At 42.1% G+C, this 17,220-nt stretch overlaps 1 protein-coding gene and 1 non-coding gene across 4 annotated transcripts in view; one reads left to right on the top strand and one right to left on the bottom strand.

Moving 5' to 3' along the window:
- Positions 1-17,220, top strand: part of Rbp6 (RNA-binding protein 6) — a 179,439-nt gene that overhangs the window by 58,079 nt on the left and 104,140 nt on the right. For all 3 annotated transcript variants that reach the window (NM_001275050.2, NM_168718.3, NM_001104161.3), the window contains exons 4-6: positions 759-840; positions 13,035-13,119; positions 15,180-15,221. In NM_001275050.2, the coding sequence (NP_001261979.1) occupies positions 759-840; positions 13,035-13,119; positions 15,180-15,221 (209 nt within the window). The remainder of the gene's footprint in view (positions 1-758; positions 841-13,034; positions 13,120-15,179; positions 15,222-17,220) is intronic.
- Positions 12,592-13,271, bottom strand: asRNA:CR43433 (antisense RNA:CR43433). The gene is made up of 2 exons (NR_048288.1): positions 13,089-13,271; positions 12,592-13,024 (listed from the first exon to the last, which is right to left on the bottom strand).

Here is a 17,220-nt window from a genome sequence, read left to right as displayed (position 1 = left end):
GCCATCCTTTATCCACATCCGCATCCTCCGGCCGGAGTCAGAGTCAGATTAGCTCGCAAAACCGCAGACAACAGCTGCCGCTGGCAACCAAAGCAGCGAGTCTGAAGTGGTCTGCGTACTTTGTGTGTGCCTACAGTGAGACAAACAACAATGAACAAAAATTCAAAATTTGTTGTCTATTTTAAAAGCCATTTTATTGCAACAAAGAAACGAAATCAAATGTCCTATTAGATATTCATAAAGCAGATGAATTGTAGGAAATGCACAAACATTTGTGTATTTACAGGATATTAATTTTTTTATCCCAGAATCATATTGCATGACAATTCTTCAACTTGTGTGAAGATATACAGATATATACATTTAAGAAGCAGGAACAGAAATATAAACCAAACTATACATAAACATTTCGTTAAATCACCTATATATTTTCACAGTGTATTCCGCGAGTATGCATGTGAATAATGTCCAGTTGCGTATGCAAAGGTTGTGGAATGGGGGCTATTTAGGGAGATCCTCGGCCAGGAGTGAGAAGAAGTTTAGGGTCCAACCAGTTTGTTTATTTGGGCATCACGCGAAATTCATTTCCCCTTTTTTTATTTTATATTTTTGTTTTCGGTTTATTTTTTATTAAGCGCGTAACAAAATTAGTAGCTTTGGCGTCGTGATTTTAATGGCCGTACTTGAGTGTAACCCCAGGACATTTCATAAACTGTCTTTGATTGATTATTCACTGCACTTGTTTGTATTCCTTTCAGAGAGCTTACGCGATTACTTCGGACGTTACGGTGATATCTCAGAGGCTATGGTCATGAAGGATCCCACGACGCGCAGATCCAGGTGAGTTGGTCCTTAAGAAGGATTGTGTCGAACTAGGGGTGAAATTCTTACTACTTATCAGGGAATGTTGTCGAAATATACAATACAGTTCAGATAAAGGATAAATTATAATAGAATATACACATTCAAATTCGTTGGACTGGAAAAACGTTTACCTAGCCATTGTTTGGCTATTGCATTGATTCCTTTGAATTTTATTTCATATCCTTCCATATTCATATCCTTAATGTTTTCATTTTCGCTGCGTATTTTGGCGTGACTTCTGATTTATCAATCAAAAAGTTCTTCCCCATTCCAAGCGAAAAGTTATCCGCACTCAAACTGATTTTAATTATTTCCTATTTTCGTGTAATAAATTTGTAACCCGGCAACCTTTTACCTTTCAGACCGACTGCCGTTGACCCCCTTCTATCAGTCATCTGCCAACCCTGTGCGATTCGGCCATCTTTGTTGCCGTTGTTGTTTATGGCCATGCACGGCTGCATCCATTTCCAAATTTGAACAGTTTGGTTAACCGCTAATTGGTTTTCATTTTCATTGATTTTATTTTTTCCTCTGAGTTACTCCTCTACCTAGTACTCAAGCTGTCCTCTCTTCCACTTTTCCTCTGCACATGTGTGTGTGTGTGTATTTCCGTGTTGTGTACTTTTGCCGTAACGTTTGTCATTTGTTGCGGTTTCGATCACCTTTCAGTTGGCTGAACGTGGCCAATACCCCTGCAACCCACACGCCCAATTCTGTACTTTGACCTTATTTAAAAATGCTTAACGTAAATTAGCTGGTTTTTGCGGACAGTATGAATAATGAGATGGCATTTCAACGAGTCAATTTCAATTTTAATATACACCAAATTAAATTTAAGATTATTACCCGCCAGGAAGTCATTATGTTTAGTTATTATTCAACTAATTAGGCTGCTTATGATTCCGTTAGAAATTAATTTTTTATGGTATTCAAGAGATTCTTGCGTTAGCATTTACATATTTATTTAAGAACATATTGAGTTCTTTTTATTTAATTAAAACTGAAAGTTTAGCTAACTCCATTTTCATTCCGCACAAAGAAAGTTTAAGAGCGACCAACAAGCAAGTGTTTATGTTCCGCTTTCCCTTTGCACTAATTAAGCGTTTTATGGGGCGTATCCACAATGCGCGAAAGTCCTTTCCTTTTTTTAGAGCATTTTTTCGCCCGGTTTAAGCAACTGCTGCCGGAATTCGTCCAACGAAATATATCTTTGTTTTAATTGAATTTTATCTAATGTCGGTGGAGTGGCGGCGAAGCTTTCAGGTTAACAAGCGACGAAAGTTTATGCCACCTTCCTGCATTTCTCCTTCTAACTTTGAACCACCCCCACACCCTTCCACACTCCCTTCCACTGGCAGGATCTGGCGCCGTGTGTCCTTTCGCCTTTGTGCATGTCATGTTGGCTGGCAAAATTTTTATGAACTGCGTGCAGCAGAAGCCGGAGCAGTATCTCGTACTGCCAACAGTAAAACAGTTGGCACTTCGCCCCTTCGCCCCTTCGGAAAAGTATCTTGAAGAGCGAGCGAGCAGCTCGGGGTGGCAGGTGTTCTACCCTCTGGTAGTTGTAAATTCCGCAGCTCTATTTGTTGCCGGTGCCCTTGCCTGATATCATCGTGTCAGGGATTTCTAGCAAAATTTAATAAAAACTTTATGTCGCTTAAAAGAATGTTTATGGAAATTTTTCACTTAAACTTGCGCAAAGTAATAAATGTAAACAGAATTCCTGAGAAGGTGCGACAACAAAATTCAAAACCGGAAGACAGAAGGGGCAGGATAAAGAGCACGGAAGGGGCCAAAGCGCCAGAGGAGCAACAAGCTGCACGCAAAGTTGCCGCAGCGATAGTCAACAGTGTGGTTAATAAATATGCGGCCCGGTCCCGAAACAGGAAACAAGGATACGCCACCAGGATCAGCCATCAGCAGGCATTGCATACTTATGGGCCACCTCCGCTAACTGGTTACACGGCGAAAAAAGTGTGTGTAGAGAAGAGCGTTAGGAGAAAGGACTTTTTGAAAAAAATATATGCTAACAGTTGGTGTGCTACAGGTTTTAAAAAGGTTTTCATCGCATTCAGCATGATTTCCCCAATAAGAAAATATAATATATATATAAATACTTAAATAAAGGGAGCAACATAGATAAGCTTATTCAAACTGTTTAGCAAAATGAGCATATTTCTTTATCTGCATTCATCCCTTTCGCTTTGGTCCTTACATTTTTCTGCGCAGGATAGATGTCCTGAGATATCTCACTTCAAATGAGATTGTATATTACAATAAAATGGAGTGAAGTACAAATTAGAAAACTTGCAAATAAATTTTAAGAGCATAAAATGAACAACAGTAGCAGTTGGTTGGTGTTGAGCAAGGAGAGTGGTGGAAAATCCGAAAAAGCAGGCAATAGCCCGGGAAAAACAAAATGAAAGCAAATGGCAAACAAAACACATTCACAGAAAAAGAATGAGAGGGAAAATAGCGAAAAACTTTCGCAAGTTGAGCGGGAATTTTCTTCTTGCGGGCGAGAAGACAAAGCGGGGTCGCTCAAGTGCAGCAAAAGTAAAAAATTGAGTAAAATGGGGAAATGGGAAACGGCAGCGAGCTGGCTAAGGAAAGCTCGCCACCCAGCCATCCAGCCACCCACTTTGCCACCCCCTCCTGCGAATAAGTAAATCCAAACAATTTATTGTTGTACTTTTAGCATTCTTCTTGTGTTGCTGTTGCTGTTTTTGTTGCTGCTGCTGCTGCCATTGAAGCAAACATAAGCGACTTTTCAATGAGTTTCGAAAGTTATTGAAACATAAATTATATCGCACGGCGCACGCACGCCAACAGCAGAAAGGTCCCCGCCCCCATTTTCCGACCCCACCCACCGAGAAAAGCCCCCGCGGAAAACACAACCACGGCAACAACGCAACACCCTTTTGTGTGAGTATGTGTATGTGTGTATTTGTTGTGTGTGTGTTTGGCAATTAAGTTAAATTTTTTTCGCCGCCGCTTGTTAATGTTTTTTTCTGTTTTTATTCGGCGCTACACGCGCCAGCAGAAAATGCTCGCTTTTATTTATTTGCCGGACACACACGGCGAATGTTTACCTGAATCTGTATCGAATGAGAAATCGCATTTTCCACCCGCGCGCAATGTTGCATAATAAATTTAACGGGTTTTTAGATAAGAGCCGGGCCACCACACACACACACACACACACACACTCCGGCGAAATATAAAAACATACACAAATAAAAAGCGAGCTGGTCCAAAGGGATAAGCTGAACAAAAAATGTTGCAAGCATTTTGCACAACCATTAAATGTTTTGGTTTTGATAAACTTTGATAGAACTTCGATTTCGTAAGGCAAATTGCCGCGACTTGGCCCAATCGAAATGGCAACTCACTCCATAATGGCCAAATGCTTTTTTAAATGAGAAATATTTTCGGTAGCAAAGTAAAAAAAAAAGGAACCTTGTGAAGACTTAACAAAGACAAAGTGTGTTTTGTAAATGAAGATTAAGGGTTGATTAAAGCAATTTCACGCAGGCGAAATGTTTTATTTGCCGCATTTAACGGCCTTTGATAATATGCACTTAATACTCGGGTAATTCCACTGTTTTGTGCGCCGCATTTAATATCCTTGTAATAATATATGTACAACTTCAAACTCGTATTTGTCTTGCTCTAACACACTCACTCGCTCACTCACTCTCGGTGGACATAATTAACTCAATTTAATCACTTTGGCGAGCTCGCAGCTTTAGTGCGCCACTTTATGGGTTCCAGTGGGGTGGTGCTGGTGGTGGTGGTGTTTTTTTCAGGGTTTTTTTTTTCTTGTTTTCCGGCGACCTTCTGGCATTGACCACTTGCATGTGCGCGTTTTTGGGGACTTGGGCTGGGGTATTTGGGGTGGCATATTCTGGACCGATCTCACATATTCGGCCAAACGCGAATGGCAGCTGCGCTTTGCCCTTTTCATGTTAATTTCCATCGTACAAAACCAAATGGCTTTATATTTTCACCCATCCTTCCTCTCTTTTCATCCTCCTGCTGCTGCATATGCTGAGTGTCCGCCTGTGTGTGTGCACGAGTGTGTGCGTGTGTGGGTAGCAATTTTTCATCATTAATTATGGCGTCGCTGGACGAGTGTGAGTGTGTGGCAGTGTGTGTGCCAAACATCAGTCAGTTACAGGAGGCAAAAGACCATTAGGACATCCCAGTCATCGGCCAAGCTGGTTGAGACGTCACTCACAAACACACGCACACGGCAAAAAAATGTTGATTATACTTTTCATTATCCTTCAAGGATCTTTGGCCGGGATAGTGGACTGAGCTAAGATCGTGACCACTCATTCATAACAATAGCATATCACAATTGAAAGGACTGTGCGTTTAATCCACACATTAAGTGAATTGTGTGACAATAATGACTATATTCATTACAGTTATTTAATAGATACTATAGTTTATGAAACCGATTTTACTAGCAAGGAACCTACAGGCACAATTCAATTTCCATTGAAAAATCGACTTAAATCTTAATTAAGAGCTGTATTGGTCTGGAAGTATCCTTTATTTCCAGTGCACACACATTCGGATGTTGTCAACTCGAGTGGCAGCTTTGCTCCAACTCCAGAATTTCACTTTTCCCCGTCATTGTTACTGTTGATTATTTCATGCGCTTTTCCCCGCCCCTCGCGCGCATTTTTATGCGCATTTTATGTTTGTATTTGTATGAAAAGAAACGCTCAGCCTCCCGAAAAATGTGGTGGAGCATAAAGGATGGAATATTTTTATGATCCCCACAGACTCCTCCCCTAATCACTCACTCCCTTGTAATTGCTTTGCGCACCGCACTCTTACATCATAATGATAAAATGAATTATAAAATAAAGTCACCTTTCTGCACCGACTCGAGACTTTTTGTTAGCCAGCTGCCGCAGAATTTAATGTGGCAACGACACTCAAAAATTGACATTAGCAGCAGGCATACGACGAAACCATAAAAACATAACAAATGGCCGGCCATAATGTGTGTCCTTAAACTGTCACTAAATCGATAAATTTTCATAATGGCCAGGCCATTTAAATATTTAGCCGAAATGTTGGTGGAAAAACCCCTTTTCGGGCCACCGAGCCATCGCCTTGTTCCTGTGTCTGGATTAATAAAATTACCCAAGACCCACTCACAGATAGCAAACCGAAAAGGAGGATGGGCTCCTCGAAGTGGGGTCGCTGCTGCCGGGGACCAAGTGGTTCGGGGGCTTTACATCAACGCAAGGGCACGCACACACACAACTCGAGGTGGACTCGACGTCGTTGACGGGGTGGCGACATAGTCGTCTTAAATGTCTCCATGCCGGGCTTGAGTAGCCTCAGCCAGCTAGAAAGGAAAACAGGACACAAAAAAATGCATTCGGAGAAAAAATGGGTATATATTTATATTGTTATATTTAATTGTTATATAAATTCATTTATTATTCTTATTATATTCATAGAATGAATATAAATAATCAAATGCCATATTACTCAAATATTCACTTCGTAATAATAATTCCATTTACCTAGTTTAAGCTTAAAATACTAACTTGTAAGAAAGTGAAAAGCATTCCTTAAGGAATGGTTTAAATCCCTCCAACACACTTTTAGACTTCGGAAATATGTTGGAAATACTATTAGTTCATTTTTGTTATAAGATTAATGAAAGTTATTTAAAAATCGATGAAACTCAAATTCCAAATGGGGAAATGAAGGAAAGTAGTGATCTTAGAACTTTAAAGTAAATTCTTTAAGAAATGCACTTATTTTGGAGCACATCCAATAATGTTATCCTTTCCCATTTGGTCAATATTTTTTTCTGTCTGCAGTGGAGAGGCGGTGGTTCCATGGCGTCCGAGGGGGTTGGGTAGTGTGGGTGGCAAGAGGTTGCCACTCACGCAGGCCCAGTTAAGTGTGCGTGTTCAAGGATGCATTTTTGTGCCCAGGAAAACGACACGACACAAAACGAAACGAAACAAAGACAACGGCATAAAAACGTGCAAAATGGGCGTGGGCGGTGCCTCTACTTTGTCCTTACCCCCATGAACACCCCTCCCCCCCCTCACCATTCCACCCCTGACAACCCAATTTGGCTCCCCTCGAAAGAGCAGAGCCCTCCGCCCGGCTTGTGTAGGCTTATAAAGTGCGAGGCGAGCCAAGGCAGGAAGCCACTTGTGAAAGTTTCATGCACGCGGCCCCACTTCACACGACAGCAGTCAGCCGGTGAGGGGGCGGCGGGAATGGGGCACGGTTGTCGCCAAGGTGGGGAGGGGGGGGGGGTGGCTAAGAAAAAAAAAATACACCAAAGAATGCCTTCATCGAATCGAATGCAAGATGCCACGCACTTCGGCGATGAGAGGTGTTTCGAGATGAAATGCAACCTGTATGTCTGCGGCTTTGGAATAAACTACTTGATTCTTATGCCAAAATGAGTACAGAGGGCTTAAAGCCCAAACTTATTAAAAATTTATCGATCTTAAAGGAGATTGGTTGCTTTTATAAGAGAAGTGGGTAAAACTCCAACAAATGATGATATCTATTATAAAAGCTAAGCACAAATACAAGCGCTTCCATATCTAGCCAACTTTTGCTAAGCCATAAAAACTTTATATATTGGCATTCATTAACATTAACATCATTATTTTCAAATTCACTGCCCTTAAATGCATTGTATTGTAATAGAATTGAATAGAACTTAAAAATGTTCCATATATTTATACCTTCAATTCAGATTGTTAATTTCATGGTCGAGGGTATTCGACCGGCAAAACATTTGGCCACAACGAATCGCACAAAGGCGGCGTCTTGGTCCGCCTGCAAGTGCTTGTTAGTGCGCTCAGGATTTGACGTTTCGCTGTAGCCGGGACTTAGAAGAGTCGGCTCTCTTGCAGCTCCAGCCTCGCTGACTGAAACGGCCTCTTCATCCTGCCACGCCCCCTAGTCCTTGCCACCTTGTGCGCCCCCAACCCGCCGGGCACTCCACTGTCGTCTTAAGTTGCATTCCTTTTCGCAATTGTTCGTTCGGGGCGCTTTTGTTTTGTTGTTTCGAAATTTTTACACGAAAAAGTCATTTGAATATGCGTTGCCTACCTCCTCGGATTGAAAGTTTTGTTAGCCGTCAGCTACTTTCGTTGAATCCCCCACCCAGATTTTAGTGAAATTGCGCCGCCATAGCCTGCCCCCCACCCCTGCCTATTTGTAGCACTAAGGTTGAGGGCATGGCTTGCGGCTTCTTTGCTTTTTAGCAGCGCATAGACAAAATAATGTTCGCCTCCATTTCCAGCCTTGACTGCAACTTGTATATTAACAATACCGAAGGAAAACTGAACCGCAGAGAATGGGCGGCTTTAACTGGGGGCGGCAGCATGGGCGGTTCAAAAAGGGGGCGGAGCATGGTGATGTGGATGGGAAGGGCATGGGGATGCCGGAGACACAGAGACCATTGTTTTCTTACTTCCGCTGACTTCAAGAGCAATTCACAGTAGTTTGTCATTCTGTCTGGCACTGAGGTCAGTTCAGGTTGAGGCAATTAAGAGATATAAGAAAGTGTGTTGGCTTGTGGTGGGGTCATTGGATTTCCATATACTGCAGGTGTAACGGTATCCATTTACCGTGCATACTAAGTGCTGCACGTCGCACAAAATCACACAAATTGGTCAATTGAAAATGTATAAGAATATAAAAGCCAATTTATTGACTCTCATTGGTCAATATTCAAGTCATTGAAAATATTTACGGCCAATTGTTAAAGTGTGTGTGTCCTAAAACGTAAATTCACAGAAAATTATAACTTACCAGTTAGAGATATGTATCTGAATATGGGTATTATAATTTATTCAAATATAATGGAATAATATAGAATAGATAAGACAAGAAGAGCAGCATCTGCGCTTAAAATTGTGCAAATCGATTTGCAATTTATTTTTCTAAATATTCATTTATATAGGTTTTGTGCCGTGTGTAAAAAACCCATAATACCTTTGACAAATATTTCCATTTAGTGCAGTTGAACCTTACTCAATTTCAACTAATCTTTGGCCTGGATATCCCGGATTCCATTTACCCTGTCCACACCGAAATCCAACCCTTCAGCCGTCATTTGCCTTTAAATGAGCTTTCGGTTACAGTTTTGGCAATTGCCTGGGGGGGCGGAATGTTCTCATCATCGCCCTGCTCCTGATCACTGGACATATGCTAGGACTTCTAATATTGTTATCTGCTCTTATTACAAACACACGCAAACCCAAAAGGCACACATGCAGAGACTCACACACACACACACACACACACACACACACACACATGTGCGAAACAACACCTTGATGTGAACTTTGACCGTTTTGGTAACTCATTTAGTTAGATTATTTACGGTAATCCAAGACGCCAGCCACAAGCCAACCGCCAACTTAACTGCAGACACTCTATGTTGGCCTGGATGGCTCCTTTATTTCCCCGTCGTCCCCACCACCATCATCCTTCGGGTAAACTATCCACATTCTTGCACAGGTATGAGTATCTACTACGGGCTAAATACATGCAAGTTGTTTTGCTAAATTGTGCGTAAGCTCTGGAGCAGCAGCAACAAGGATCTTCGACAAAGTTTCTCAAGCTCTGCCATGCCAATTCAAATAACACTTTTATTTCGCTCTCGAATGCCCCCCGCTTCTTTTGGCCCTGTTTGGTACGTGTCTGCGGTGTTTGTATGTGTTACATGATTGCCACGCCCCCTTTTCCTTGCGCTCACCTGTCGCACCTGGCCCCTTCCCCTGTGCCCTTTTTTTCCGGACTAGCATCGCACAGCATCATCCTTGGCTGCTGGCAGCTTGTGTGCGTGCGCTCATTAGCATTCTGAAACGGCTTTATAAAATTCAACAAGCAACCCAAGTTGCATGTTCTCCGGGTGAGGGGTGGGGGGTGGTGCGGCGTTTGGTGGCAGCGGAATACACACCAACCACCACCCACCGCCCACAAGGCAACCCCGCCACAAAACCCTCTTTTCTTGTCGGAGGCTGCATGTCTCTGCTTTTGCCCTTGTTGTTGCCTAGTTTCTCCTTCGTTGTCTAAGTTCACACACGGCAATAAATCGAGGAATCTCTAAATTATATTCTAAATTAAGCAATAATCAATCATTAGTCTAATAGCAAAGTAAATTGTTAACGAAAGTAAAGAACACTTTTATTTTTGTTTCGTAATTTTCAGAAATATATTCATTAATATTCCTACATTAACGACATAAAGAAAATAATTTTTGAAACAAATCCCAGTTTGAATCTCTCCTTTTTCTCTGTGCACTTCTGCGTGTGTGTGTGTGTATGTTGCCATTGTTGTTGCCTGCACACATTCTGTTGTTATCCTGAGCGCTCCACCATTCTGGCTCTATTGCTGTCCCGCTCTGCGGCTATCGCTGACTCTGTCTGTCATGCGGATGCCGGTCTGCCTCGAGTTGCATAAATTGAATCTGAATTTGTGAGTAAATTGCACACAGGAGACACATTATTTTTGAGTTTTGCCTTTTAAATTTGTGGCTTTTCACTTTGAACTCCCCTGCCAGCACCGTCGCCCGTATCGTCACCCCTGAAATTGCAACAATCTCTGTCCTCAACTTTGTGGCACTCGGCCTCCTCCTGCTTTTGTTCTGCAATTTTGTGTGACCCACTTGAACATTGGATTGAAGTTACGCCTACCGAAGCCACTCCAAGTTTGCCATCCCCCCCCAAATCACCCATTTAAATCAATATTAATAGGTGCAGGCCTCTTTTTCGCAAATTGCACATTGCACAAATTGTTCGTCTATAAATACGATAAAATGTTTATTTAATATGTACCAGACCGTGCCAGCTGTACGAGAATCCAGAAAGCCAATACCAGTACAACAAGCACACAAATAATGACTTATCCATGGCACGTAGATGGGGAGATGGGTGGCAGATGGGTGGCAGCTGGGTGGCAGTGGGAAAGTGGGGAAAATCAAAGACACAACAGGCCGGGCAATCCTTTTCCATATGCAAATTGTTTTTATAAATTTGCAACAAGCCATTGTTTGTTGGCATCGTTGTTGAATAGCAATTTCTATGGCAAAACACCGATGCGATGTGGCCGAAAGAATGTCAAATGGAAAGCAGCAAACATTTTGTAAGGATTATGAATTGTAGGTTCATCCCCATAGAGGATACTTTCCGAATAAAATTTAGTACACGCAAGCTCTGGCTTAATCCTTGCTTATAAATATAAATAATTGCCCTCCGGTAAGCAATAAAATTTCAATGAAACAATTACACGTCCGCATTATCTGTTTAACTTTCAATTACAAATGATTTAACTGACAAGTAAATTGTATGGAAAAACGCAAACAATAAAACTGTATGTCAAAAGTGGATCAAAAAAGGGTTGAGATGGGTTAACCACCTAGGCGAATGGAGTGTCGAAATTGTGGGTAGGGGAATGAAAATGAGCTCTAAGACACGCAAGCATTATTCAAATCAAGTTTACCATCACATTGATGCCATGAAATCTCAATGAATAACATTTTTGTCTTTAATTTGCTTGCATACAATAATGATTAAATTTCATTGAATGTTTCGAGAAGAGAATTTCCATTTTATATATACTTTGCACAGGATTTATTTCCCATTGAAAACATTTGCAATCAGCTACCTCCGTTTAGTATAGAACCAGCTGTACACTCTAATTGCTCTGTAATTATAACGCCAGTATGGACAGAACGTAGCTTTTAGCTAGTAAATTATTATAAATACCGTATATTTAGTTTCTATGATTTATCGCAAGGTCAGGGCAGAATATAAAGTAAAACTGTTCTGACACCAACCCATTAAAATGCCACTTTTCTATTATGAAAGTCAGACAGTTTTACTATACAGTTTTCGCACAGGTTAAAAGCAATGAAAATTAATATAATTACCATTGTAATTGCAACTAAACAAGAACACAAGTTATAAGACTTAATTTTCCAAGAAAAATTGGCCTAAATATTTAGAATTTCAAACTCTTCAAAGCTCTTATTGTTAATGTTGTTTTTCTGAAACTAAAATATTTTTTAATGCGCTCTTAGTTCAATCACATATCCATACTGACCATGTCAATCCTGAATTCGAAGCATATAAGTAGGCTAAATGGGTGGGTTAACTCTAATCCACCGCCTGCTGACCATTTGGACCTGGAAATGTTAACTGGGCTGGTGCTCCTGGTTTCTGGGCCACATTGAGGGGAATCAGGACCGTAACAATTGCCACAATTGCAATAAAATCGTCGTTAATTACTGTCTGTGCTTGCGGTTCTAGTTGGGCTCGGATTGAGTGGGCTGGCGGTGCAGATTGGGTGGCTTACTTGGGATGGTGGGTGGTGGTGGTTGCTGGGTTATGGGTGATGGGTGGTGCCAGCCAGTGGGCTGGTGGGCTTAAAAGAGCAAGACAAATACGAGCATGTGTCTGGGCCGGGCTAAAAGAAGAAGTTGTGAGTTGCGCAGCGAGGAGACGAAGCGTCGTTAAGCGTTGCTGCCAAGTGGCAAAACTCAAATAAACATAAACGTGCACACAGTCTGGGTTGCAAAGAGGATTGCGGGGGATTGCTGCGGATGGATCGAAAGGGGGGCTGCCACCACAGCCCAAAATCTCTGAGCTGGTTTGTTGTCTTTGGCTGTCTCGTTCCGTTGGCCCGGCATGGGAGACTCATTAAAATGCAGTGCGAGATAATAAGCATTTTAATTAAATATTTAACAAGAATAAGTTTATCACAACACGGACGAAAGAAACAGAAAGAGACGGAAAGAGACGGCGCTCTTTACGTAATGGCTTGTAAGCGTCTGCCTTCGAACAGTTCGAAAAAGGAGCATTTGTAGATGGAGTATGGGGCATCGTGCCCTAGACTGCTCATTTGCAGCCCCTCCCCCGTGAGCCGCTCCTTCCTGGCAATATTTTGATGTAATTTGAGCGCCTAATTGGCGCACGTGCTAAACTGACGATGGCAGGTTCAACTTTGGCCGTGGCTCCTGTGTCTCTTTCTGTTTTTCTGATTCTCGGGCTGGGGCTGGTTCAGGTTCAGTTACTTGGCTCCTGGCTTGGGTAAATATTTGCAGAACTTCTCGCTAACCGTCTCCTGTTTACATCTCCTTCCAAATCTACTTGCAGAGGCTTCGGCTTTGTCACATTCAGCGATCCAAATAGCGTAGATAAGGTACTCACCCAAGGCACACACGAGCTGGATGGCAAAAAGGTAAATGTTACACACGAACTCTTCGCTTTTCGCTTTTTTTTTCGCCCTTTTTTCTTTTCACCCATTTCCCAAACAGAAAACAAAACTCCACTTTAACTATGTTAAATATTTGTTCAAAAGCATCGTTCCCATGCCCATAGTCCCAATATTTTCCCATACCCTCTATTGACAGCAATTAGAAAGTCAAAGCATAACAGTATAGGCAAAAAAAAAAGGCATACAAAAGTTTCCAAAAAAAAAAAAAAACATGGCCCAAACGCCAAACAATTTTTAATTAGCTGATATGACAGGCGCGATGAACATCAAATGAGCTGCAATGGTTAATTTTTTCTAGCTGCGCTCTTGATGATTTCTACCTTTTTTTGGGACATTCAACAAAGCAGTTGTGTGCTATTTTCCAGTAAATATTTAAAAACGAAATTTAAACCGGAGAAAACATACAGACAGATTGAAACTCCTCTAAGCTCAGCAATCAGAACTATCCCATTCCCAACCATAAATGTATTAAAACGTACGACTCAAAAGCTAAAGACATCACATAAGAGGCACACTTAGCTAGCTAACTTCGGGCTCTGTTCTTCAGGATATAGGATCTGGGCCGGTCTCCGGTCGCTTCTCTATTTTATCCATTTAATTAATCAGCTTCGGCACACGCTGTTCATTTCTCTGCATAAATACATTTCCGAAAGTGGCTTCCTTCCGCATTCTGTATAGATGGGGAAATCGCATTTGATTAGCCGGAGCCGAGTACAGTGAAGTCTCGCTGTAATGATATTCTGCACGCATTACGCATACGCCGCATTGGCATTAGCCTAATTGAGTGGAGCTGTACTGTTTGCAGCTAGTCCTTCGGTCCAAAGTCCATCCGATCATCCTTTTATGCCTGCCAACTGTAAATAAAATGCGCAGTCAGCATTTATGTCGAATTTTTTTGAGCCGCGAACAGGGGTTTTTGTTTGTTTCGCAACTGGAACTGCATTTATGCACTGCGAGTGAAACGTGTAATGTTTATATCTATCTATGTATATAGCCGCCATATACACGTCTTCCTGACTTTCGGCTGGCCAGGGATTTTCGTGTTTCCGTTTCGCTGAACAGCGAGGTAAAACGAAACTAAACGAAACGAATTCATTTCATTTCGTTACGGTTTTTCGGCCTGATGTATTTCAAAAAGGCAAAAGCATCGACATCCTCCGAAAACCAAACCGTTCGCCACTCAGCGCTGATTAGTTTTAATTTTAATCTAAAAATCAATTTCCCGCCATGCGGCTGCTCTTGTTTTTCGTCCTGCACACAGGAAATCAACACGGCAAACGGCAAACACAACGGCAGCAACAAGAACAGCCGCATGTCCTGCCTATCCTGTGACAGATTTTCCGCATACATACATACAAACGTAGAATATGTATGTGCGGGAATTGCTATCGCCAGAGGATATTGCGTTGCTTCCTTGCTGCGGCTCCTTCATTGGCTTAAGATACCCGGATAAATGCAACAGCAGCACTTCAGATGACGGGATTTAGTGCCACCCTCGCTCCCTGATTTTTTATTTCAGCTGTCAAGTCGAGCTGCGTCCTTGCACTAATATGAAAGCCACAGCTCGGACGGCCGAGCGGTAAAATCAAGAGGATTCAGCTGTGGCTGAACGCCCGAAGGATAGACACGAGGCAAAAAAAATGCTTAAAATTGAATTTTTATGATTTTTAATTATTTTTAATGACGCTGCTTATTGGGTAGAAGCTGCTCGTTTTTTCTCCTTACGCCCGCTGGCCGAGCAATTTGTTACGCGTTAATTCGTGCGTGCTCAGCTTGAAGTCACTAGCAGACACCACCCATGTCACCACCCACACCAGCCACACCACCCGCACCACCCACTCCCCTTGGGGCAATTTCATTTAATGTGCAGTGCAGGCTTATGCAAGATTTATGCGCGGCTATTAATATGAAGAGTTGTGCGCAATGTTCTTTTCATTTAAATGTCATTAAGCATACGATTTCCTTCGGATATTCCCAGGACTCACTCTATGTTTTTTTCTGTTTTTTCTCCATTTCCCACGCAGGTCGATCCGAAAGTAGCTTTTCCGCGCCGTGCACATCCCAAGGTAAGTTCCAGAAAAAAAACACAAAAATGTATATATATAATATAAGAAATAAGCCACCCAAAATGTATTCTCTAAATGGCGAGGGCTATCTCTGAAGACCATAGATTTTATTACTTATTAGAAAACCTTAGAAAATATGAATAAACCTTTTTTTTTAGTTTTTAAAACTATTTCGATATTTGTGCTCTTTCTTTTTGGTTTAAATGAATATTTTTTAACAAAGTAACCAGTAGTAATTTCCAGTTGGGCAGCAGCTGGCTAATATTGACCAAAGTAAATTCGACATAGTACTTAACAAATAATTATGACTTTCAGTCGTAAAATATAATGTATTGGCCTAGTACTATGTACCCTGGACATGCATTCTTTATGGCCTGTTGGACCAAAGAATTCTCTAAAAAGGGTATAAAAGTGCACAGGGAAAAAAAATGAAAATCAGCAAACCAGGAAAAGCAGCCCCAAAAATTGTCAGCCGGTTTCGTGGTTTTCGGTGTGTGTGGTTCGAGGTGGGCTGGCAAAAGGATGTGTCATAAGTAGCAGTAAATGGCAGATGAAATTAAAAACGGAAGATGACAACAACAACGGGCCTGCCACGTCGAGGCGAAGATAACTTTGTGTGTGACAGGCGTCGGTTGCTCTGGCTTCCTGCAACCACCCACCCACCAGGCAACACCTACCACCCACCCACTTGTGCCACCCACAATGCCACCTTAACACCAGCTCTTAAAGTGATGATGACAACAGAATTTCGGCAAAAAAGCGAAGGCACAAGAAGGAACCATTGCGAACTGCTGCTGTCTGCAGCCTTCGCAGCCACCCCTCTCTTTCCAACACCCGATTCCCCCTCTCTTTCTTCACTTGCCACACGCACATTTTGTACCGGTTAGACAGCGCGTTACAAATGTGCCTGTGTTTTTTTTCTCACTGGCCTCCTTTATGCTGATATATACCCTTTTTACAAATATCTTTATGGGCTTCAAAAGAAATAACAGGGGAATTGTAGAAAAAAAAGCTATAAGCTATCATACTCAAGTGTTAATTGAATAATTCTCATATACCAAACCCCCTAAACTATCTATTGCAATTTTTGAAGCTTAGCCTGTTTGTTCTTGAATCCTAAGGTATTCTTAAATGTATTATTGTGTCCTTAAGACGTATTTTTGAAAAGTTTCCCTACCATTAGGGTATATACTCCTGTTCGACTTGTTTATCTGGGTAACTTTTTACCGATTCGGCTGAACGACAAACCGCAAAGCACACCAAAAATACGCACGCAAATGGCACGCACACACACACACACACTTGCTCAAAGTCACAGCAACACATACATACATACATATATAGTACAAGGAAACGAAGTCGAAGGCAGAGCCTCCTGTTTCCTGCCACCCAACCCTCCGTTTACAAAGATCCTTCGGTTGGCAGCAACTTTCCTTGGAGCTATATGCGTGCTTATCAACACGCAGCTGATTTCCGTTGCTATTCCAGAGGCGCGTGCCTCCCAAACACCAACCGCCCCCCAGAAATTACCAGGCCCACTCCCGCCCCCCAACCAGCCAACACCTCGACCCCCACCCCCCTCCCCCTCTCAACGAACAGCAGCCAACAATTATTTACGTAATGTTATTATTATAATATTTTTTTAAACGCATTCTCACTGGATTTGCGCGGCGTTACCAAGAAGTAGACAGCCACAAGAAAGCAAGGAGCCAAAAGGATGTTTGGGGTGCAGGGTTGGTGGTTTAAGGCTTTAAGGAGGAAAGGGAGAAAGGAGAAAAGGGGCGCAGGGAGGCGTGGCTAGGACGTTGGCTATGCGGCATTTGCGAGTGGCTTTGTGTTTCGCAGGGGATCTGGTGCTACGCGCGAATATCCTCTCGCATATTAAAAGGCGTTTAAAAACATAAATCCAACGTCTAACGGCTGCTTATGAAAATTACGAGGAAAAAATGACTGACAGAGCGGGACGGCAAATGGGGTATAGAAAGAGATGGCAGCAGGC

This window comes from Drosophila melanogaster, chromosome 3L (assembly GCF_000001215.4).
Source record: "Drosophila melanogaster chromosome 3L".
Taxonomy (NCBI): domain Eukaryota; kingdom Metazoa; phylum Arthropoda; class Insecta; order Diptera; family Drosophilidae; genus Drosophila; species Drosophila melanogaster.
The sequence above is the reverse complement of the archived record's forward strand: the minus strand, read 5'-3'. Positions and strand labels throughout refer to the sequence as shown.